Source organism: Typopeltis vanoorti, chromosome 16, assembly GCF_054136105.1.
Source record: "Typopeltis vanoorti isolate ZY-2024b chromosome 16, IOZ_Tvanoo_1.0, whole genome shotgun sequence".
Lineage (NCBI taxonomy): Eukaryota > Metazoa > Arthropoda > Arachnida > Uropygi > Thelyphonidae > Typopeltis > Typopeltis vanoorti.
Genome location: NC_143564.1, coordinates 112,899,036 through 112,924,034, shown reverse-complemented (window position 1 = coordinate 112,924,034; position 24,999 = coordinate 112,899,036). Strand labels below are relative to the sequence as shown.

The following is a 24,999-nucleotide window of genomic DNA, read 5'->3' as shown; positions in this document are numbered from 1 at the left end:
TCTATTCATTGCAAATTATAGATTCTCTTGTATCCATTTCTAGATGTGATCTCATGCCAATTTTTGCAAAATCTTCACCACCATGCATACCTCCATATGTGGTACCTGCTCATGGTGGAGGGGACCTCACAGTGATGATGGTACTGGTCTTTTTCATTCTTATTCTTTGTATATTATTTTCTTTTTCTTCTTTTTTTCTTTCTTTCTTATATTCTTTGCACTATTTCTCCTGAGTCTTTTAACTATTGAATTAACAGCCATTTTTTCACATGTCTACAATTCCAACTTACTTATTCAAATCAATCTCCACAATTGCAACTTATTCAAATCATTCTGCAAGTGCTGCATTTACTCTTTTCTTCCTGTATTCTTCACACCTACTTCTCCTGAGTCTTTTTTGCTATTATCTTCAAACCATTATCATCGGGACCTGATGCCTTGCTACCGTGTGATGTAACCCATGAATATCCAGAGAAGGGGGATCCTTGTAATCTTGCACAATTTTGGCCTCTGCTTTGGCAAGATGGGCTGGCCACGATCAATCAACTAGTGGCTTTCCTGCAAGTGAAGGGTGTTGCAGTAAGTCTTCTTCCCCATGGTCTGGGGACATGACCAAGGCTTGCTGTGATGCTCATATAGTGTCCAGGATAGCCCTGGCATTTCACTCCTGAGTGCAGTCATCCATTTATGGCTCCCTGATGGTAAGGGAGCTCTGGTGCTGAATCCAACTTTTCCTGAGAATGAATAGTTCTTCGTGCTCTTGTTTATGAGGGGACCCTCACAAGCCTTAGCCAAGTGCAGAAACCATAGAATCATCAAAAGAAAAGCAAAGTAAGAAATAAAAAAAACATCAGAACCTGCAACAAATATGCCACTGTCCCTAATCATACACTCAACAAGTTAACATCCAATTGGAAAACTATCGCTTCTCTTCATCCAGAGTGGTTGGCAGGATCTCCAAAATCCTCTTCACAAACTTTAAAATTTCTAGAGGTGTAATATACAAATGGGACATCTATGATGTTCCTGATCAAGCGATATGTTTCAAACTCAGGGACCAAGGAGTGACAGCGACGAGAAGAATAATGGTACATAAGATGGGTATCTGGTTCCCCTGACAAACTAAAACGATTTGGTATATCAACTGTCCAGTATGGACAGTTGATATACCAAATATCCCTCTATATCCCATACTTGTTGTGGTTCTGCCATCTGTGCCTAATGCAGCAGTAGAGAGCATGAAAATGAAGACTGTAAGAGCAAAACATCAAAATAACTGTAGCCAGAGACTGCCTGACATACTTATAAGCATGCCAAAGGTGGTAGAATGAAAAGGAGATACAAAAGTTAAAAACAGAGCATTGCATCACAAACCAGGAGGTGAAAAGGCAGCATACCACAATAGGAGAAATATCTGCCAAACCATCTTATGCCAAAACAGCAACTATAAAGAAAGTTTCCGTTGCGACATTGACAAGGACATCAATCCCACCTTCTCACAACTACAACATCCCTGAAAGATATGATTTGCTCACTGTCTCTTTTGAGTGAAAGAAAGAGAGAAATCATTATGGACTCACTTTTGAAGATATGCCTAAAAGGGATCCCACTAGATAAGAATCATCTTATTAAAAAAAATATATATCGGATTGTGTGCCACAAAGGATCAAACATATGTCTCCAGATCCTTCATTAGATGGTCCATCATCAGATAACATGGATACCTCTACCCCCCCCCCAGGAAGATGAAACAATCAATATATATCGAGTGCCCTAGAGTAGAGGGAGTGGAATTTTGATGTCTTCGATATTTTTTCCACAAGAAGAAGAAATAGATACTGGCTTTCCATGATTTTCAAAGAAGAAAAAATTTAATGACTAATGAAAACAAAAGCAATCACAGGAAGCAAAATGATGCCATCGAAAAGAAATAATAGAAACATTCCTACAATGGAATTGTCATGGATTCCAACAAAACATAGACAACATTAAAGCTCTTTTGCAGAAGTATAAACCAATATGTTTCTGCTTGCAGGAAACATACCTGAAACCAAGTGATGATCTGGCTCTACATAATATTGCCATTATTCATAAGGACAGGACAGGGGATGGACTTGCCCATGGATGAATTGCCATCCTTGCTGACAACCATACCCCCTTCTAACAGATCCAAATGGACATGCCAGGATAGAAGCAGTCACTACAATACTCTCGGTTGGAAATATTACAGTATCTAAATATAATAACATCTACTCTACCTCCCTCATACCCCCGATTTTTCTTAATATGAGCTTGATGATGTCATATTGCAGTTACCATCCTCCTTTTAATGGGGGATTTTTTGATAGCAGGGTTTTTCTCCTGGAAACTTGGGTTTTTCATCCTGCATACAGACAAATCGGCCCTTCAGAACACACGCAATTTACAGACAAAAAATACTAGTTGTGATGATGGTGGAGGTGGGTGGTAGATGGTGTTGATGGAGATGATTCGTAGTAGAGGTTCGGTGTAGTGGTTGAGACAGTTGTAATAGTGGGTGTCCTCCCGCGATGAGGCTTCGGACTCCTTGGAGGTGTCAGGAATAATAATAATTTAATGGAAATAACGCTCTCTAGGGCCACTTGACAACATGACAACACTGAAAATAATACCATCTTCCATATGCTTACCTGAAAATTCACTGCCAATGTCTTAACTATCTGCTTGCCCTCCCTTTTCCCACTGTTTAAGTGGGGAACTGATGACAACCTATTTGAGTGTGTTCACTTTCCCATTCAGAGCCAAAAAGAATCCTGGATACAATTTGCTTCTTATATATCAAGATTCATCAGTAACAAAGAATATGTGAAAAAAAATCTGGAAAATGAAAATAGATAGATATACCACCCACTAGCTCTAGTACAGTATTCTCTAGTACAGTGTTTCTCAACCTGTGGTCTGCAGGCAGACTTAAATAAATAAATTTTAATAATCCAAACAAAACAAATTAAAATTGAATAAGTAAGCAAAAATTATTGAAATAAAGCGGATACTTAAAAAAATCAACAAATAGCAGCAGAATGAAGAATAAAAGAGGGGGGTGAAGTGACAAACAAAATGGTTTTATTGCTTTCTCCTTCCCTTGCTGTTTTGTCAGATTTGAAGTAAACGCGTTATCCACATTTCAACCAATTGCTTGTTGTTTATTGCTTTTTATTATCGAAGGTTTTCCTCCTTCAACCAAGGCTCACTATATCTTCAGAAGTGCTAAGTGATGCTTGGACAAAGTTTGTCGTGAGTTAACTTCTGTATTTATATATTTTCGGACACGTTTTTAATAAAAATGGCTTAGAACTATGACTTTGAAAAGAAAAACAAATGAAACAGGTGATGCTAACCCTAATTGTGATGCACATATTGTAACGGCAAGTAAATGTGATACTATTAAAGTAGAAGAAACAAGCAGTTCAAAGAAAAAATACAGTAGGAAATATGACAGTTCATATTTGGAATTTGGATTTACTTGGTGTGGAAATGAAAGTGAACAGAAACCTCAATGTGATTTTTGTTATGAAGTGTTGTCGAACGAGTGCATGAAACCTGCGAAACTCTGATGACATTTAGAAACTAAACGTGGTGATGTGAAAAATAAGTCAATTGAATTTTTTCAGCGATGCTTAGGTATATTAAGCATGGGAAAGATGTAGTTTCGCCCATGAGTTCGATTAATAGCAAGGCACTGGAAGCATCCTACTTAAGTTTGCGCATAGCGAAAACAGGGAAACCTCATTCTGTCAGGCAAAATTTACTACTTCCAGCTATAAAAGATGCTGTAAAAACTATGTTTGGCAACAAGTTACTAAAAGATGTTGATTTGATTCCTCTTTCAAATGACACTGTCAGTTGCAGAATTAATGATATGGCAGGTGAGATAGAATCTCAGTTAATCGAAAGAGTTAAGAAGATCCCTTATTATGCGTTACAAATAGACGAGACTTTCGTCATGAATGTTATTATCATGCACATATCTTACATAGCATATTAACAACATTCATGGCAATATTCTGTTTTGTAGAATTTTATCATCCTGAACAACTGGAGAAGAAATATTTCACACTCTCAATAATTACATAATACACAAGCCAGTAGGAAAAATGTGTGGGCTTCTGTTCGGATGGAGCTCATGCCCTTATAGGCAAGCATAGTGGGGTTGTTTCTAAGGTCAAGGAAGGCTCCAGATATGAATTTGGTATATTGTTTCATACATAGGGAAGCATTAGCTTCCAAAGGAATGCCACCAGAATTTAAAACTGTGCTATACAATGAGTAAAAGTTAATTTTATTAAGGTTTGACTATTAAATAACAGGTTATTTTCAGTACTCTGCAATGAAATGGGCAGTGAATATATACAGCTTTTACTTCACTCTGAAATTCGTTGGCTTTCCAGGGGCAAAGTACTAACAAGGTTATTTCAATTAAAGCATGAAGTTTTATTGTTTATAAATGAATGTAATTCTGATTTTGCATCACTCCTTGTTGACGAAGCATAGTTATCAACACTATCCTATCTTTCAGACATTTTTTTTTTAAATTAAATGAACCAAATCTCTCCCTTCAGGGAAATTCTTCAATTCTTCTTGATGCCTCTGACAAAATAAAGGCATTCGAGAAAAAATTGATGTTATGGATTAGTTATGTCAAAGACAGACAATTTGCACCTTTCCCAACACTGGAATCCTTTTTAGTGGAAAAGATATTTTTGTTGATTCTGAGTTTCTGGAAAAGGTTTGTGACCACCTAAAATCTCTGAAACAGAATTTTGAAACATATTTTCGGAATAACTTTTATAAGAAATTTCTGTGGGTTCATGATCCATTTCAGGCTTACAGTCAAAAACTACCATTCGTTATCGAAAAAAGAACAGTCAATTGAGCTTTTAAGTGACTGTGGACTTAAAATGCAATTCCGTGATTTTGGTTTGGCTCGATTCTGGATCTCTCCTTCAGTGAGAGGTGAATTTCCTGAATTATCTGAAGAAGCATTGAAAATCATCATGCAGTTTTCTACACTCTGTCTTTGTGAGAAAGGATTTTCATCGCTCCTTCAAATGAAAACAAAATACAGAAATCATCTTAGTGTGTTTGCTGATCTTCGACTACAGTTGACCAATATTGAGCCAGATATCCAGCAACTCTGCATGGGCCGAGAAGCTCAATCATCTCATTAAAAGTAAGCAGTAAAATAATTATATCATATTATTTATTTGTTTAATAAAAATTAAAACTTCGTTCCATGATGATACATTTTTAATCATTTACTTCCAATTTAATTGATTATGTTTCCACATGTATTCAGAACATGCCTTTAGCTTTATTATGTTATGAATGGCACAGTTTTTCCCAAATGTTGATAATCTCTACATAGGTTTTTAAAAAAATTGCATAACTTAGTAGTCCGTAGAATTGTTTTAGGCAGTTTACTGGTCTTTGGGCTTAGAAAGGTTGAGAAACGCTGCTGTAGTACAATGGCTACACAGTTGCTGATCCAACAGCAATTGCACGTTCAAGAAGATTTTTGCAAAAACATTGGCAAAATATTCTTATCCCTTCAAGTTCCTTGCCAAAAGCAAATCAGAAAGCAACAAGTCCGATTTTCTTCAAATGGCATAGAAGAATACAACAGACCGTTTGCCAAAAAAGAAATGAAAGCTGCTTTACTTAAATTTTGTCAAACTGCTGTTGGACCAGGTAATATCCATTACAAAACATCTTTCAACTGTTGCATGTTTGCAACAGAATATTCTGTGAGTGTGCAGTTCTGCATACTTGGTAAAAGGTGATTATAATTGCTCTGACCAGCTGCTTGTGCAAGATTCTGGAAAAAAAATAGTTAACTCTCATCTTTTATGGTTCCTGGAGAGAAACAACCTTTTCTCCAGAATACAATCTGGCTTCTGAAAATCTCTGATCATCTTATCCAGCTGGAGGCATCCATTGAAGATGTCTTTCTAAAATGCGAGTGTCTAGCATTAATTTTCTTCAATATGGAAAAAGCGTGTGACATTGTTTGGAGATTGGGAATACTGAAAGACTTGCATAATTTTGGTCTTAGAGGAAATTTCCTTCTTTTTGTCAAAAACTTCTTATCTAATCAAATTTCCAAGTCCATGTGGTAACTGCCCTCTTCCACCCCTATAACCAAGAAGAGAGAGTCCCACAAGGTTCTGTTTTAAGTGTTACACTTTTTTGCAATCAAGGTCAACTTGATAACAGAACATCTTCTTCCAACAGTAAGTAATGCACTATATGTGGATAACTAGCATCTTCTGTCACTCATGTAATATGAGAGTCATAGAAAGACAGCTGCAACAAACCATTGCCCATCTCTCAAAATGGGCACTTGTATTTTCACAGCAGAAGACAGTTTGTGTGCATTTTTGGCATATATGTCTGACTAGGACAATCCCAGTTGTATTGGAAACAAGTTTTTGGGACTGGTATTTGCCAGCAAACTCAGTTTCCTCCCTCAAATATGTCAGTTATGAGACAAGTACAATAATGCAATGAACATTCCATGTATATCTTCCACCCTCTGAGATTCTGACAGATGTTCTTTTCTTTGTTTGTACAGGGCATTGATAATATCAAACCTTGACTATGAGTCCCAAGCCTATGCTTCTGCCAGGGAAAGTGCGCTGCAGTGGCTAGACCCCACTCACCAGAAATCCATTAGAATTGCAACTGGAGCATTTTGTATGTCACCTATTCCTAGTCTGTACATCAAAGCAAACAAACCATCTTTGTCTCTTTGATGCCAATAGCTGTCTTTGCTATATATATAACTAAAACATAATTCCTGCCAGATCACCCATGTATCCAATTATTTTTTGGCCACAATGGGAGAATCTCTGCAACACTCGACAGTCTTCCATAAAATCCTCTGGTTTGCAGATAAAAGCTCTCCTACAAGCTCTTGAAATAGAGATAGACATCATAGCTCAGACACCACCACCACCACACTAGCTTCCACTGTGGCAATCATGCATACCAGCATGCAGCTTTTCTTTCAATTATATATATTTAGTTTAATCCTCTAACCAAGTGTAAGCAAACAAAGTTTGCGCCTGAAGTATCTTCAGGAGTGGGGCAACTCGTGGCAAAGGTGGACTGAGTTCTCATCACTTTCCTTAGTATCCCATAATGCAAAGCACATCTCCTTCGGACATGTATAATGCTATGCATTATAGGAAGGATCACTACCCAGATCGGTTTCGACCTTTATTGAGGTCTCTTAAGTGGGAGCCAGACCCAGAGGTGATGCCAAGGTTTGAAGCATCTGGGTCTGGCTCCCACTGAAGAGACCTGTCTTGGAACAGAGAGAATAATAATAGTAAGCTCTACCAAATTAAGTCTGAAATTAAATTATGCAAGTCTAACTTGCACAGGGTTCGAACAGGGAAAGTTGTTCTTGCTCGGCTCCACATAGATCATAGTCATCTCACCCACTCCTTCTTTAGGGATGATGACATGGCTATGTGTGAGCTTTGTGAATCTGGACTATCCATCACTCGTATTTTAATCGACTGTCCTCATTTTGCCAATGAGCACAGTCATTATTTTAGCCACTTTTATAATCTTCCTGAGCCCTCTACACTTAGGCAGATTTTATTAGTCTCATCAAGTATCATCCTGATTTTCAAGTTTTTACAGAGTACTAATATTTACCACTTTATATAAAGTATATACTTTTTAGTTTAAGTTATTGTAAATATGTTTTTAAAAAATCTCATATTTTTTATACTTTTTTACATCTGTTTTTTTACTCTTCTTTTACATTTGTTTTTCTACACAGATTTTGTTTTCATAAGTAAGAAAAGTGTTGAGCTCAAAGTTGCATACACCAGTTTGATTATCTTTAGCAAAATGGTCACTCATTAGTTGAGTGATCTCTTCTGCATCTGCCACATGCATACCATCGACATTGACAAGAGTTTTTGTTTCAGGTTCATTCTTACTTTTACCTGCATCATAATGATAGAAGTCTTTTAGATTATCTTTAGCTTACAGAGCTGGTTTCTTTTCATACTCACACTTTGCTTTCCTTACAATAGTTGTAACTCTTCTGGCCTGCACCTTATTATTTTCATAGCTGACATCATCTTTTAAAAGAGGTAAACCGTGAGTAGACATATCGGTACACAATAAATAACGGAAAAAACTCACGTAGAAAGATTATTTATTAGTATAATTTTCGCCTGTGTGTCACAGGCATCTTCAGTACATTAAGCTCAAAATTAAACACTAACTGACAATTCCAAAAAGTGCCACCTAAGTTGCTGGTGTAAGATAACTAAAAAAAGGTCAATAACTTTCCTAAAATAAAAAAAAAAAATTAGTACAATAAAAAGTTAGGAAAGATTAGCTGATTTGTAAAGTACTATCTCCCATAAAGGGGATAGACGTAAGCCGTCGGATCTGTTTAAGTTAGGAGAATGAAGTAGAGTTTCACGTTTCTTTATAAAGGCGTTCCATGAGAAACTGACTTTTGTGAAGAACTCTTGTCTTTCTCCAATGAACTCTGTGTCTAGTTTCTCACTTCTCCTAAGGACAAGCTTTCACATCTTAATCATCCAGGTGTCTACCAGATTCCGTGCTCTTGTGGATTATCTTATTTCGGACAAACGGGAAGATCTGCCTCTATTCAGCTAGAAGAACACCAATCTTATATTGAATACTTTAAACCTGAAAAGTCTGGACTTTCTGAACATGCCATCTTCACTAGACACAGAGTTCATTGGAGAAAGACAAGAGTTCTTCACAAAAGTCAGTTTCTCATGGAACGCCTTTATAAAGAAACATGTGAAACTCTACTTCATTCTCCTAACTTAAACAGATCCGACGGCTTACGTCTATCCCCTTTATGGGAGATAGTACTTTACAAATCAGCTAATCTTTCCTAACTTTTTATTGTATTAATTTTTTTTAGGAAAGTTATTGACCTTTTTTAGTTATCTTACACCAGCTACTTAGGTGGCGCTTTTTGGAATTGTCAGTTATTGTTTAATTTTGAGCTTAATGTACTGAAGATGCCTGTGACACACAGGCGAAAATTATACTAATAAATAATCTTTCTACGTGAGTTTTTTCCGTTATTTATTGTGTACTGACATCATCTTTATGCATATGGTATTCTTTTCACATACTCTTTTTTGTAAAAATCTCTTGTATAAAAAGATTGCACATGATTTCCCCCCCCCCTCTAGAAATATATTCCAATGTTGCATAATTGATGTATATTTTAAATACCTCTGATGCAGTGTCGATATCCTTCCCATTTAGCTACCGATACCATGGGATCAAACCTAGCATTCTATTCAGTTGGTCATGATTTCCTGCTTTGAACTTCATCATGTAACTTTTTCTAAATGTAATATCTATGTACTTAGCTACTTCCCACATCAGTACAATACAATCACTGTCTCCAGCTGGAGGCAGAACGGTCACATCTTTTTTCTGAAACCCTATTTTAACAGATTCCTGTTTGTATCTAATGCTTCACTTATGCAGACATCCATTTAGTAGAAAAGATTTTTTTTCTACTAAACATAATTTATATGCATTTATTTTTTTAACATTGACTAAATAAAGTAAATTGTTAAGTAATGTTAAGTAAATTCTCATTTCACCAGAAACAAAAATTTAGATTTTTTCACATTATACAACAGGGTGGTTCAAAATTCCACATACAAACTTTGAGGGGAGGTAGAGAACATCAAAATCAACCATATTCACATAGGAAAGCATGACCAGAAACACCACTGGAAGGTACTAACAGAGACACAAAAATACAGAAATAACACAAGGCAATAAGTAGTGTAAAAAACTTTATTAGGCATAACTGAACAGTTTAATAGTAGTTGGATACATAATATGGTAAACAAGGCATGTCTGCCATCTCAGCATTCGTAAAACAATGCATGTTCTTTGTACGACGTCGAAAGCTTGAATGAGGAAGCCCCAATTTGCTCACCTGGAGTGAGCAATTGGGGCTTCCACAATTGGAGCTTCCACCCAAAAGTGATAGCGTTTCCGGTCATGCTTTCCTATGTGAATATGGTTGATTTTGATGTTTTCTACCTCCTCTCAAAGTTTGTACATGGAATTTTGAACCTGTATAGATATTGATATATATATATATTCTCATGTATGACTTGGACTTCTGCAATAGCTTTGGTTGTTACATATCAGTCTTGCATTTTAAACAAGCTGCTTGCAGGAGCCTCATGGACTACCAGTTGTTTGCAGACCACATTTGGATAACCATATTTATAGCATTGTTTAATTGATTTTGAGGGTACATAATTATTGCTGTCTAAATAATCTAAAAAATATGTGAATCAATATTGAGAATATATGCTCCATAGCTATTAGAAAACACAAAATTTCTAAATCGTTGTAGTTACAGTTTGACTGTTGCGTTCAGTTTTTTCTTTTTTCTCTCCAGCTGACACACCTTGCCATTTGGGGAAGTATTGCTAGTTGGTTTTTATTTTTGTGGGCTTATAGTAACTTTTGGCCAGCTTTGCCTGTAGCTCCTGATATGGTGGGAATGGTATGTATCAACACATTTCCTCTGAATTAATGAATTTGTAAACAATTTTTATCTTAAAAAATTTTATTTTATTGTCTTCTGTTATATTAACTATAATTATGAATTTTTTTCACAATTTATGTTATGCATATTTATAGGACAATATGGTATTAGGTTCAGGTGTCTTTTGGATGGGACTCTTTATTATTCCACTTGTTACCCTTTTGGGAGATTTTACATATAAAGTGTAAGTTTTTCTTTATTTATTCTTTCTTTATTCTTCTGGAACAGAAGAATTTTAACAGGGTTCTTCTGTTCCATATCATTTATTGTGAAGTAGTTGCTGAAATATATCAACTTTAATACATCTCAGCAATGTTAAATAAATTTATTGTCATAAGTGTCTTCTTAAAATGATGAATCTGCCTTGCTAAAATCAGTTGCCTATATTTTAATAGAAATAAAAAAGAAACAATGATGGTAGTGTGGGAGGTAGTGATCAGTACTTGCTTCAAGAGGTTGCAAAGTTTATGTGATTGCTGTTCCCAGTGCATGAGGAGCTTGAGCTGACACATCACAGAAATGAAGCCAATTTAATTAGTGTGTTCAAAAGGATAAATGGGCAGGAGTTAGAGAAATTGGGAGGGTATCCATAAGATGGACTAAGTGGAATTCAGAGGGCTCTCAGATGTGAAATGTATAAGATTTTGAGAACTTTTTAACCTTAGAAGAAGAAAGAATTAGTGTAATGGTTTCTTCCACTGTAAATGTTTCAAGTCCTGTTAACATTTTAGACATCTAAAAAAATATAAACTACATAATCAGTCCTTTAGCAGTTTCCCTTCTACACACACACACACACACACACACATGAAAAACCTCATCATCATCATCAAATTCCTGCCATTTACCCTCAAGGGGTGTACAGGATATGACAGTACTACATGAAAAAATTACATCATTACTAACTTCCTATCTACAATTTTCCTCCAAATCAGTCTGTTACTTGTCAAGACTCCAACATTATCAGATCTTATATTTCTATCGTCTAAGGCACTTTGTACCGTATCAATCCACCTATATCTTGGTCTTCCTCTGGGTCGTTTTCCTGCCAACCTGGCAGAGAACACTTGTTTTGCTAATCTTTCCTCTCCCATTCTATTTAAGTGACCATACCATCTGAGATTAGCTCTGCTAACGCATTCCTGGATGCTGACAATGTCAAGTTCTTTCCTAATATCAAAAACCTTTAATGATTAATACCGAGAGATGAAAAGATACTACTAGTTTTACTAGTTTCATTGAATTGATCAACATCTTCAGGTATCACAATCAAAGAAGTATATAAATATGGAATATAGCTAGGAGATTGGAATTTAGAACATTGATCATTTGAAGGTCTTGATGGTTTCTAGCAATTGGGCATTATAAGATTTGTCAAATGAAAAGGAAGAATAGGGTATACTCTCATCTACGAAGCTATGGATAGGATATGAAGTCTGTAGAACGGGACATTTATGTACAGAAGGAGGAGAGTGAGTGAAAGTACAGAACCCTCAGGTACTCCAGCATTGGTGGGGAAATCTGAAGAGAGGAAACCATCTCTCATGACTTGTAGTGAGCATGTTGGTGATCTATTTACAGAGGATGGAAGGCCAACCATAGAATGACAGGTTGCTAGGTAGGCTCCTGTGCAAAACCGAATGAAATGCTTTTGAGATGTCGAGAGTAACCACAAGTTTCTTAGAATTTCTTCATGGCTTGAGTCTGGAGGTGGATGGTAACGGCTACAAGATCAGCTGTGAATCATGAGTTGCAGAATCTATTGCTGGTCACTAATTAGTTGGTGGATCTCCAGGTGGTGCGGCAGTTAGTTGTTGATAACCTTCTCCATAGTTTTAGAGATAGAACAAAAATGATACAGTACTTTGCTAATTTTATATCCTTTCTTTGGAATGAGTTAGATTGTGTTTTCATCCTGTAGGCAGACACCAGTTGAATAGGATAGATTGAAGCGGAAATACAGGATAGGTGTTAGTTCTGGGGTACAAGTTTTTAACACAATAGGTGAGATACCATCAGCAACACGTCTTGTTTATGTTCAGATTATTAAGGATTTTTCAAATTTCTTTCTGGTGGAAGGCTATATATGACATGGAGTGAGCAGTTCTTGGTAAAGCAAGGGGGAATTTTGCTATTATTATTATTATATGGACACCTCCATGGAATCGAAATACTCATTGCAGGAGACCCAAACTATCCACACAATCTATCCATACCTCTCCTCAAACCCATTAACAGACAAAGCACTCACAACTGACTGTGGCAACCCATTCCACTCATTCACAAATCTCTAAGCAAAAAAACTAGTTCTCACACTCCTACTAACCCCACCTTTATTCAACTTTCAGGGATGACCCCTTGTTCTGATCTCTCTAGCCAAGTGATGAAACAATTCCCCTACATCTAGACCAGTTTGTGTTTCATCGATAGTTGTTTAGATCTTGGAGAAATTAGTGAAGGACCATATACAGCGTTGGGCACATGAGGGTAATGTTACCTGTGAGAGTCAACATGGATGTGTTAAGGGGCTCTCTTGCTTTAGTAATGTGATTGCCTTTTATAATAACATGACAAGAGTGGTCGATGAGGAGGAAGCATATTCTGCGATTTTTTTTTATTTTGCAAAGACATTTGACAGGGCCCCACACGATAAGCTAATATTTAAGTTGCAGCACATGGGTTTATATGTCAGGTTAGTTAACTGTATTCAGGATTGGCTTATCTGATGAGGATCAGAGAGTTGTGTAGGAGGGAGCAGTATCAAGGAAGCAGAAGGTTACAAGTGAGCCACATTGTTCTTCCTGGAACTTTGACTCAATTCTTCTGGTCTCCTTTCTTGAAGACTGGTATTATTATGCCTGTCTGTCATTGCTTTGGTGCTTGCCCAGATATCCAAGCAGCCTGACACACTCGAGTTAGCCAGAGAACACCGTCTTGATTTAAGGCTTTTAGCATTTTGGGCCGAATTTCATCATCACCAGCCCGGTTTTAGCGATTTTATTGCTAAATGGACCTCTTCTGCTGTGAGACTAGTCATTGCCCCGATCTGTGCCACTTGGACGTCCACAAGCTGGGCCACCCGGGTTAAGAAGGCTCTCAAAGTATTCCCTCCATCTGTGGAGGATATCCTTCTCGGTTGTTAAAAGTGCACCATCAGAGGCCTTAATTGCCCTTGCTGTGCTCGATTTCCCCCCTCGAAGGCAGCGCATGATCTGCCAGAATACTTTGTTTGCATTTGCATAGGATGAGTCTAATCTTTCTCCAAAGAATTCCCAAGCCTTCTGCTTTGCTGTCTTTACTGCCTCAGTAGCAGCTTTTCGTGCCTCAGCATACCGCAAATGCATCTCAGGTGACCTGACCCTAAGCCATGTTAGGTAGGACTCCTTTTTTGCCCGGACAGTTTTTTTGGACTTCTTGGTTCCACCAAGGTGTCCTTTTCTCACTGCCCGTTGCCACGCTGAGCCGCTTTCTGCCACAGCATGAGAGTGCAGAGGCAGTGACAGCTGTTCTGAACAGCTTCCACTCCTCCTAATAAATAATTTATTACAATTATTTTTTTTTATTTTATTTTTTTTTTTTTTTATTTAAATAGTTATTCCACTTGATTTATTCCATTAAATCTTAAAATGGATCTCTTCAGATAATTACATATTTTATTTGAAAATCACTATGCAATTAAGCATTGTGGTTCTGTGGTGTGTGTCTATATATATATATATAGACACACACCAAAATGTTTGCTTTATTAAAACATTGCATTCATTCTGGTTACTTCAGATATCAGGACTCCATTTACCAACAAAAACAAGGCCTGGCAATGGGCAATCCTTTGTCCCCAGTTCTAGCTAATATCTTTCTTGAAGATTTTGAAACGAAAGCCATATCTTCCTTCTCATTTAAACCAAAAGTTTGGAAATGATATGTTGATGATATTTTCATTATTTGGAATCATGGGCACACATCTCTCATAGATTTTCTTCATAATCTTAACATCCAACAGCCTAATATAAAATTTACTGCTGATCTAGAAAATAATAACTCCTTACCTTTCCTGGATGTCATGCTTACACGATGCTCTGAAAGATTAAAAATCTCTATATACAGAAAACCTACTCATACCAATAGATATCTGCATAATCTTTCTCATCATTTTCCACCACAAAAACTTGGAACTATATCTACCTTAGGTCACAGAGCATGCTCTCTCTTGAATGAACCAGATGAACTACAGAAAGAATTAAATCACCTCTCCCTTATCTTTAAACAAAATGGATACTCTGAGAAAACAATTAAGAAATTTCTTCTGGATCCTCCTAGGCAGTGCACAACAGAAACTATTAATTTTAAAGGTATCATCTCCATCCCATACATTAGCACAGTCTCTAACAAATTAGCTGAAGTCCTTAAAAAATACAACATCAGGATGTTCTTCACCACACTTCCTAAAATCCATTCTCTAATCAGCCATCCAAAGCCTACTCATCACAACCTAAAATATCCAGGTCTATATAAATTATGGTGCGATTGCAATATCCCTTATTTTGGACAAACTAACAAATCTATCGAACAATGTATAGAAGAGCATAAGAGAGACAGCTCTTATAAAAGATCACATGCAACTGCGTTATCCAGTCATGTTCTTTTTTCAAACAATCCTAATGATGATGATCAACAAAGCCACTCCGTTTGCTGGGATAGATCAGAAAATATTTTTCGCTGTGATGATGAGTTTGAGAGAAAAATTGTAGAATCAAGGCAAATCCTACTGAATCCTGTCCGCTTAAACAACAATTTGAGTTATAACATCCCGGATAGCCATGCTGCAGTTATTCATTATTGGCATTCACATGAGCCTGCACGCACACTTGCAATAAACAATGGCACGCCTGTTAGAACAATTGAAAAAATACAAAATTTTTTTTGTATCAATTATGTGTGGCAATTTTTACCTGTAATTTCCAGTTTTTTTAGATACTTCAATGTTTATTACTATTCTCTATCCTTTACGAATACCTGATGAAGGCTGTTATAAGCTGAAACTAGTTGTATTATTCTCATTAAAATCTTTATAAGTTATCTCGGTTTTTTAAGTCATTAAATCTATTTTTTTTTAAATATATATGTATATATATATATATATATATAAGTAAGGTAATATAAGAACAACTTATTAAAATTAATTACTTTAATTTCTACAGAAGCATCAGACTTCAGTCTTAACTTACAGGTCTTCCTTTATTATTTAACTTAGGGGTCTTTTCTATGAATGAAGGCTGCATAATTTTAAGAGACAATCCTTACATTAAATGTATATAACTAACTAGATATAACTTTGAAATGCTAAAACATTTCATATTTAAATTGAAATATGAAAAATTTAAATTTAAGCTATGAAATCTAAATTATGTAAATGATTCCTCTTTAGGACTTTTTCATATGTTGACAGACTTCTAACCTTCTTCCTTAGCTTGCTGAAGCTCTAAGGCTGTTTTCTGCAAGTACCAACTTTTTCCATTTATTTCTATCTTGAACTTTTCCAGTACATTCCAGAGGTCCTATCTCAGCTAATTGTTTTTAGATATTATCCTTTTGGCGCTGCTTTAGTTTTTACCTTGGTTGCTTTCCATCAGGCCTCATCTTGAACATGTTTAGCCATTTTCTCCTCACCCATTCTTTCTGCATATCCAATCCAACTCAGTCTGCAAGGTCTGATTTTATCACATATATGTGTGAAGATCTGTATAGTTCATATAGTTCTTGATTTTCCTCTCCATTCACCTGTTCTGCTATCATTTAATGGTCCAGAGACTTAAGGATTTGTTTCTCAAAGATCTGCAAAGATCTTGCATCTTGGTCTATTATGCTCCAGGTTTCTGCTTCATATAAAACAGTAGGTCTTATGATTGTTTTGTATATTTTTGTTTTTTTCTGCCTGACAGAATTTTATTTTTATTTACTATCTTGACAGATGGTAGTAAGTGATGTAGCAAATGATAAGATCTATTGAAAGCATGTATTCTAGCTTGTATTTCTGTATTGATTTTATTATCTTGAGTAATCAATATTCCAAGATATTTGAAGGAAGTAGCATTTTTAAATTTGAGATTATTGATGGTAAACTGGTCATTTGGGATTTAGCCGACCAAATTGTATTCTTATTGGTTAAACCAAAAAAAAAAAATGATGGTACAACATGACAAAATTTCATGCTGACTGGGGCGTCGCCCGGTTAAACAAGGCCCCCGTTGTTTTCGCCAGGGAACCAGGGCAGACAGCAAAAAGTCAGCTACTGGAACAAATCTGAAAACACACCCAACTCAACATTATCAGAGTTAAAGATCGGTACTATCAACGTAAGAAGCCTGAATGGCAAAGAAATGGAGCTAGCTGAGGAATTAGATAAGTACCAGATCGACATAATAGGGGGTGACTGAAACAAAAAAGACCAAAACTGGTGAGATCTTTCTGAGCAATAAATACAAAATGTTATATTCAGGCAATGACAATCAAGGAAAAGAAGGAGTAGCCATAGTATTCAACACAAAATACGAGGCTAATCTTCTTGAATGGCAGTCAGTCTCAAGTAGAGTAATGTGGGCAAATATGAGAATGGGGAACTGGACAATGAGACTTAATTGTGCCTATGGTCCCACAGAAGGTAGAAGTGGAGGAATTTTTTGAAAAATGAAAAGTTGGTCCTTGTTGGGGATCTAAATAGCAGAGTAGGAAATGATTGTGAGACATACAAAAATATTTTCGGAAAATTTGGAGAAAAGAGCAAAGCTAATAATAATGGCAAATATCTGTTGGATTTCTGCTCAGGACATGGACTGGTTATTACTAACACAATGTTCCAACATAAAAATGTGCACAAATTCACATGGAGAGAAGAGGCTAGGAATAAGAAAAGTCTCATTGACTATGTTATTGTTGATAGTGATGTTTTCTCCCTGGTGCAGGACACCAGAGTGTACAGAGGATTTGAAATTGGAAGTGATCACTATTTAGTCTTGAGCAGGATAAAATTGAATTTCATATTGAAAAGAATAACATGTAAGAAAGTTTTGAAGTGAATAAAAGTTGAGCAGCTCTCAGATGTGAACTGTAGACTAAAATACATAAAGATTATTGAAGAAAAAATGAAAGAGTTTGAGAACAGGAATCAAACCTTGGAGATTCAGTGGCAAACTCTGAAGAAAACATTGATTGATTCTGCCAGAAAGGCATGTGGTGAGGTTGTCTGTAAGGATAAAAAAATCAGAACTCCCTGGTGGACACAGGAAGTTAAAGAGGCAGTGAAGGAAAAGAAGAAAGCATACCAAAAGTTCCTGTCAAATAAGTCAGCTTGTGCTCTTAGAGAATACAGAGACAAATGCAGGAATGCTAAACACTGTGTAAAACTAGCTAAACAAAAGTCATGGGAGGACTTTGGCAAGAATATAGAAAATAAATATCAAGAAGGTGGCAAAATATTCTGGAGGTTGTTGAAGAAGCTTAGGAATGGAGGAAAGAGTGCTGTAAAAGGAATTAAAGATGATAAAGGTGACATGAAAATGGGAGAAAAAGATATCCTTGAAGTATGGAGTAATTACTTTGAAAAACTGCTAAATGAAACAAGCAGTGATGACAGCACAGTGGCAAAAAACACTGACCAGGCATGCAGTCAGGAATACATATCCATACTTGAAGTAGAAAAAGCCATCAAAAGGCTTGAAATGTGGAAAGGCAGCAGGGGTAGAGGATATTCGACCAGAAATGCTGAAGTATGGTGAAGTATAAGTGTCTTACAGTGGCTGCACTGCATAGTTCAGAAAGCCTGGACAGAGGGAATAATTCCTGATGATTGGAGTAAAGCTCTCATAGTACCCATATATAAAAAGGGAAATAAAACTGCATGTGAGAATTACAGAGGTATTTCCCTACTGAGTGTTCCTAGCAAGATCTATGCAAGTATACTTGAGAAACGGTTGAGAAGAATTGTAGAAGAAAAGCTTGGTGAAGAACAAGCTGGAGTCAGGCCAAATAGAGGCTGTCAGGATCAGATCTTCACTTTACGACAAATAGTTGAGAAAGCATGGGAATATAACAAAGATCTTTATTTAAGTTTTGTCGATTTGGAAAAGGCATATGACAAGGTGCCAAGAGAGAAGCTATTCAATACGCTGCAGTTATATGGTGTCAATGGGGCATTATATCAAGCAATACTTACTCTTTATTTGAGTTGTAAGTCAGCAGTTAGAATTGAAGGAAGTACAGGAAGATGGTTTAATGTTAAATCTGGTGTGAGACAAGGATGTACATTATCCCCTCTGTTATTCATTATCTATATGGATCACATTATGAAGGAAAGTGGTATTAAACATGATATCAAAATTGGAGATGTTAATGTCAGCTCTTTACTTTATGTGGATGATGTTATAATTCTAAATAAATCCGCTACAAGTCTGCAAGATTCTCTGACTAAATTGAATAGCTGTTGTAATAGATATGGTATGAAAGTCAGCAATAAAAAGACAAAGACAATGAAAATAGGCAGAATCATTGAAAATGTCAACTGTATTGTTAATGGAGAACCTGTGGAACAAGTAAAACATTTCAGCTATTTAGGCACGATTTTTACTGAAGATGGTAAATTAAATATAGAAATAGACAACAGAATCAGCAAAGCTGGTATGGTGGGAAGTCAATTGAATAAATTCATATGGAATAAGAGAGAAATTAGTCGCAACACTAAATTAGCTGTATACAAGACAGTGTTCAAACCAGTTTTAACTTATGGATCTGAGAGTTGGGTCAGAAGTAAAACACTTGACCAAAGACTAGAGACCACAGATATGAGAGTCCTGAGAAAGATTATAGGCATGAACAGATGGCATCAATGGCAATATCATATTAAAAATGAGGATATTAGGAAAGAACTTGACATTGTCAGCATCTGGGAATGCGTTAGCAGAGCTAATCTCAGGTGGTATGGTCACTTAAACAGAATGGGCAAGGAAAGATTAGCAAAACAAGTGTTCTCTGCCAGGTTGGCAGCAAAATGACCCAGAGAAAGACCAAGATATAGGTGGATTGATACGGTACAAAGTGCTTTAGACGATAGAAATATAAGATCTGATAATGTTGGAGTCTTGACAAGTAACAGACTGATTTCTAGGAGAATTGTAGATAGGAAATTAATAATGATGTAATTTTTTCATGTAGTACTATCATATCCTGTACACCCCTTGAGGGTACATGGCAGGAATTTGATGATGATGATGAACTGGTTATTTTCCCCTTGATTTTGATTTCTACATACATTTAAGGTTCAGTCTGAGTTTATCAGCAGAAGTTTTGAGTGTTCTTAATATTCTTCTAATATCTTCAACATTTTCTCCAAATAACATATCATACATATATATCCATTTCTTTCACATGAGTTAAGATTCTTTTTAGTATAATATTAGATACTATCTTTTTAGTATAATATTAGATAATATTATTCTAATATCTTCAGCATTTTCTCCAACTAACATATCTATCATATATATCCAATTCTTCCACATGAGTTAAGATTATTTTTTGTATAATATTAGATAATATTTTGTAGCCAGGAGCAATATCCCTTTAAATTTCATTAATTTTCATTCACATTAATTTTATTTCTTTTTTCAATGTTTATTTTTTCTTTTCTTGGAATAATTGGTGAGTTCAGCTACTATCCCTTATGATTAATGGTATTATTTTATGAGGTAATCCCAGTTCATCTATTACTCCTCAAATGCATCTACTGATGACACATGAACTGGCCTATAATTAGACACTTCCAGTCTGTTACTGCCCTTATGCAATGGCACTGTCTTACCTTCCTTCCATTCCCTAGTTACCTTTCCCTTAGCTAGACTTTCATTGAAAAGCCAAGTCAAAGGAGCTGTCAGTTCCATAGCACATTCTCTCAAAACTCATGGTGAAATACCATCCAGTCCCACAGCTTTACTGACATCCAGAGTACTCAGTATTTGGAACATGTTCTCCTCCTGCACCTCTAAACCTCGAACCTGCCCTATCCCTTTAGTATTAAAATTTACTCCTTCAGGATGAAATACACCAATAAAGTGTTCATTGAACAATTCCACTATATCCTCTGCATCAGTCACTCTATTTCTATTTTTATTCCACAATGTCATTCTTCCACAATCATTTCTCCTCCTATTGGCCACATAGCTAAAAAATCCCTAGGATTTTCTTTGGATCTTAGGGCCAATCTCTTCTCATATTCCAGTTTCGCCTTCCTTACCATACTAGTCACTTTCCTGGCCTGTGTCTTATAATCTTCATGCATCTGCTCTTTACCTGTCTCTTTATATCGCTTCCATAGCCTCTTTTTCACATGCAGTTCCCTGTTTAATGTTGTTTGTCATCCGCTTTATACCAAATTGTGTCCTCTTCTTCACACTTGTGGAATACAGCTTACTATTGCTGCTAACAAATATTCCTTCACAATTTCCAAAGCTTTAATGATATCCCGGCCTTCTACTTCCTCCCTCCATGAAACTTCCCCAAGTTGATGTCTAAGACTATTATAATCACCTGCCTTATAATTCCACATATGTTTAAAAAATATTAAAGATTGCTCACTTTGAAGCCCAAAAGAGTTATGGGAATCCACGTAAACATTTAAAATATTTATGAATGATATAGTTCATAGGCTGCTATAAAGCATTTTGCCCATTTCTGTTATTTTCATCCTTCAGCCTAGTCAGGCTTTGATAAATGAAATAAACTGCAGTTTTTTTCTATTTTTGCTTTTCTTTCTTTCTTTTTTTTTTCAGCTTATTAAATTTAGTATATCCACATAGTTGTGTATTGTACATGAAAGCAGGTTTGCCTTTGTGTTCAGTGGTTTCACTAGATACAAAATAGAATTTTATACCAGTAGTTCGGCAAGAACAGAAGTCAAGCATGGTTTGCAATGACAATATCTGGTTTTTAATAGGCCTTTACAAGCTTGCTTTTGTGAACAGCTGTTTCGTAGTTACACCATCACATGGGCTGAATAAAATATGAAAATGTTTTGCCACATCATATGATGTGGCAAAACTAATAATGATAATTATAAAAACATGCCACTCTGTCAATAAACAATCATTTTTGTGTCTAATAAACAAGCTTGGGTGTTAGACTTTATTCATAACTTATTTTTAGCAGTATTACAACACCAAATGAACTAAATTATAAAAAGATTTTTATTAACCAGCATATATTTTGCTGGAATTCAAACAAGCATCTTCAGAGCAACAACATGTTACAGTTTACCCATGACAGTGAGTAAATGAAACAATTCAAATTGTAATAAACAAAAGATATGAAGTCCTAATTTGGTGTCCTGTAATGTTGTAAAAAAAAAAAAAAAAAAGTATTACAATTATGTAGGAGTTGATCTTTAGATTAACAGTCTCCCAGATTTTTGGCAAATTAATGCAGCCATGCTTGTTAAGGTTAAGAAAATGCTTCATAGCCATTGCCAACTCTAAAAGCAATTTTTCTGACCAGTAAAATAATCTCTAAATGATCTTTAACTGACCCTAAAAATAATCTTTCCAACCTTTACAGTAAAATAATAGTATTAGTAATTTTATAAATAATAATCTACATAATAAAAATAATCTTTCTTGCCTTTCAGAGAGGTTATTTCTTCTTTTTTTCATAGAAGAAAGGCTTCATTCAAAGTCATATATATTAGATTACATGTATAAATGAAACATGCAAAACATCAGACTTGTGGATTCAACCTAAGGCCTGCAGGGCAGAGTAGAAACAGGCAAAAAGAGCACTTGGAACCTAAAGTAGGTGGCAGGTATCTTGCAAACAATTAGTTTATCTGAAAATTCACTAGAAAAAGAAAAAAAAATCAGCTAACACCTTTTTGTTCTCGCAGGCGAGGCCGTTTTAGCCCTATCTAACTTTTGGAGACTGAGTGGGCAGTTCAATCTCCACTAGTAGCCAATTAGAGTTAGCTGGCCCATGGCTATCACTAATTAATTGGTATGCAGTGAAGAAGACGGCTAACAAGTGTTGCCATCTTGTGGTCCCTAGCACTAACACGATATTTTTAATGTCTGCAAATAGTGTGAGTTCGATGGCCGATTTTCTTGCATTTCCAGGATGAAAAACCCAACTTTCTGGGAAAAAAAACAACACTTTTTTTCACTAGAATAAAGAATATTAATTTTATCATCATAACTTTCCTGATATGTACTCTCAACAGTTGTTCAGCTACTATGACAGCACTACATGATTAAGTTTACTTTATTATTAATCTGCTATCAACAATTTTCCTCCAAATTAGTCTGTTACTTGTCGTCAGCACTCCAATACTGTCATATCTGACATTTTGTTCTTCTAAGCCACTGCCGACTAAATAAATATTCACCTAGACCTTAGTCCTTTTCTTGCTATCAAACATCTGTTTTGCCAACCTTTCTTCTCCCATTCTGTTTAAGTGATCATAGCACCTTAGATCAGCCCTGCTCATTTAAAGTGGTATGTTTGACATTGTTTGCATTTAAGAATGCAAACAATGTCAAGTTCCTTCCTAATGTTTTCAATTTTAATATGATTATGCCACCTGTTCAAGTCTGATCCATCTCTCAGATCCATAATTTAAAACTGGCATGAACATTGTCTTATATACTGTTAGTATTAAAACTAACATTAAAATAAGTTAACTTTGAAATACAATAAAACAGCAAAATTAGATAATAAAATAACTGAATGACATGGCATAGCTTGGAGTGAATATATACAGTAATCTATCATTTATCTGACCTCATTTTGGAAAGCGATTTTTTTTTTTTTTTTTTTTTTTTTTTTTTTGAAGGATCATTAACTTGAAGGTATGCTTCATGAGCTGTGGGGAAACGCTACTCTTGAGGACATATGCATGCTTTTTATGTTATTGTTAAATTAAAATATAATCACTGAAGCTTTTTGGTTTCATCAGTTTGAGGGGAAAAAAAAGAAGTAATAAATGACATTTTTGGCATGATGGTTTTTCTTGAATGCAAACAAGAAAAGGTAGCAATTAGATGATTCTTGAAGCAGGGAGAAAGAGTTATCATAACAAACTGTAAACATAAACAGTAGTTTCACTTGCTGTATTTTGTCTGTTTCTAATGGAAAGTGCTGTTTTCCTGAACTGTTTACAACTTACTTGATTTCGATTAAATAGAGAATTATAACTCCCCTTCATCCAAAAAAATAAAAAATAAATAAAATAAACTTACAGTAAGATGATAATAGTGTCCAGTCTGCTATGAAAATTTCACTAAACTCAGCTGCTAGCCTCTAAAGATTTACAGAGGACAAAATAATAAAAGCATACGAATTATTTTAAATAATCAAAATAATGAATTATGGTCAATGAATTATAGGTGTATCCCTGCATGTAGTTAGGTTAGAGCTCCATTATTTCCTGTTCACTCCCCCCCCCCCCCATAGTTTCTTGTTTTTGCTATCACATCAAGCAATTAGTTGTGGATTTTTTCTCTCTCTCTTTCCCAAACTCCCCATACAGACAGACATTTTTGTTATTGAGCATTCCACTTTAATAATGTTATAATAATAATTATAATGTTATTATTTATGTAGTGTGCAGTTTAATTGTGTGTATGCATACCTGTTAAGTCAAGCAACTGCAAATGAAAGTTACTTGGTAAACAAATCAATGTTTATCCTTCCTAAATTATTTTGTTAACTTCTGTGACAACACACACAATATTATGAGAAAGAAACTTCGAATGTTATAATAGAATCATTTTCCATCAAGACTAGGATGTATCAATATGCAGAAGTAGGAATGCATGGTTGGTGCCAGTGACATGATATTTTATTGAAAGTAAGAAGAGCACCTGTAACCAAGCTGTGCTACTATCAATATGTACTTTGTTTCTAAAATATGTTAATTTGTATAATCTCTATGTATCACAACCGATGGGGGGAAAAAAAAGTTGCTGGTTTTTAAGTAGGTTGGAAGAAAACGGAGAAGAAAGGCCCAAGACTGGAATAGCTGGACTCTTTACAACCTGCAGTCATGAAGAAATCCTGACTGAAATCACAGGTCCATCAAGGTAATGCATCTCAAATGCATGCCAATGGATGTAGCAGATTACTCAGGAGAACCAGACAGTGTCATTTTTTCTGTGTAGCTGAAATGATCAGTATGCCTTGTCATCATGTTCACAGTTAGATACATTCTTGTTAATCAGAACAACTTGATCAAAATTTGTAGGCCAGATTTTTTTTTCCTCTTATTTTTTATGTAAGCAACAGCTTTTCTCATTTACTGTTTACTGGCTGAAAAGTTAAGCAAGCAAACTGCTAAC

The 24,999-nt window shown here is 35.6% G+C and overlaps 1 protein-coding gene across 1 annotated transcript in view; it reads left to right on the top strand.

Moving 5' to 3' along the window:
* Positions 1-24,999, top strand: part of ATP8A (ATPase phospholipid transporting 8A1) — a 1,088,708-nt gene that overhangs the window by 878,092 nt on the left and 185,617 nt on the right. Inside the window, exons 36-37 of the mRNA XM_090406292.1 lie at positions 10,484-10,591; positions 10,729-10,817. Of these exons, the coding sequence (XP_090262418.1) occupies positions 10,484-10,591; positions 10,729-10,817 (197 nt within the window). The remainder of the gene's footprint in view (positions 1-10,483; positions 10,592-10,728; positions 10,818-24,999) is intronic.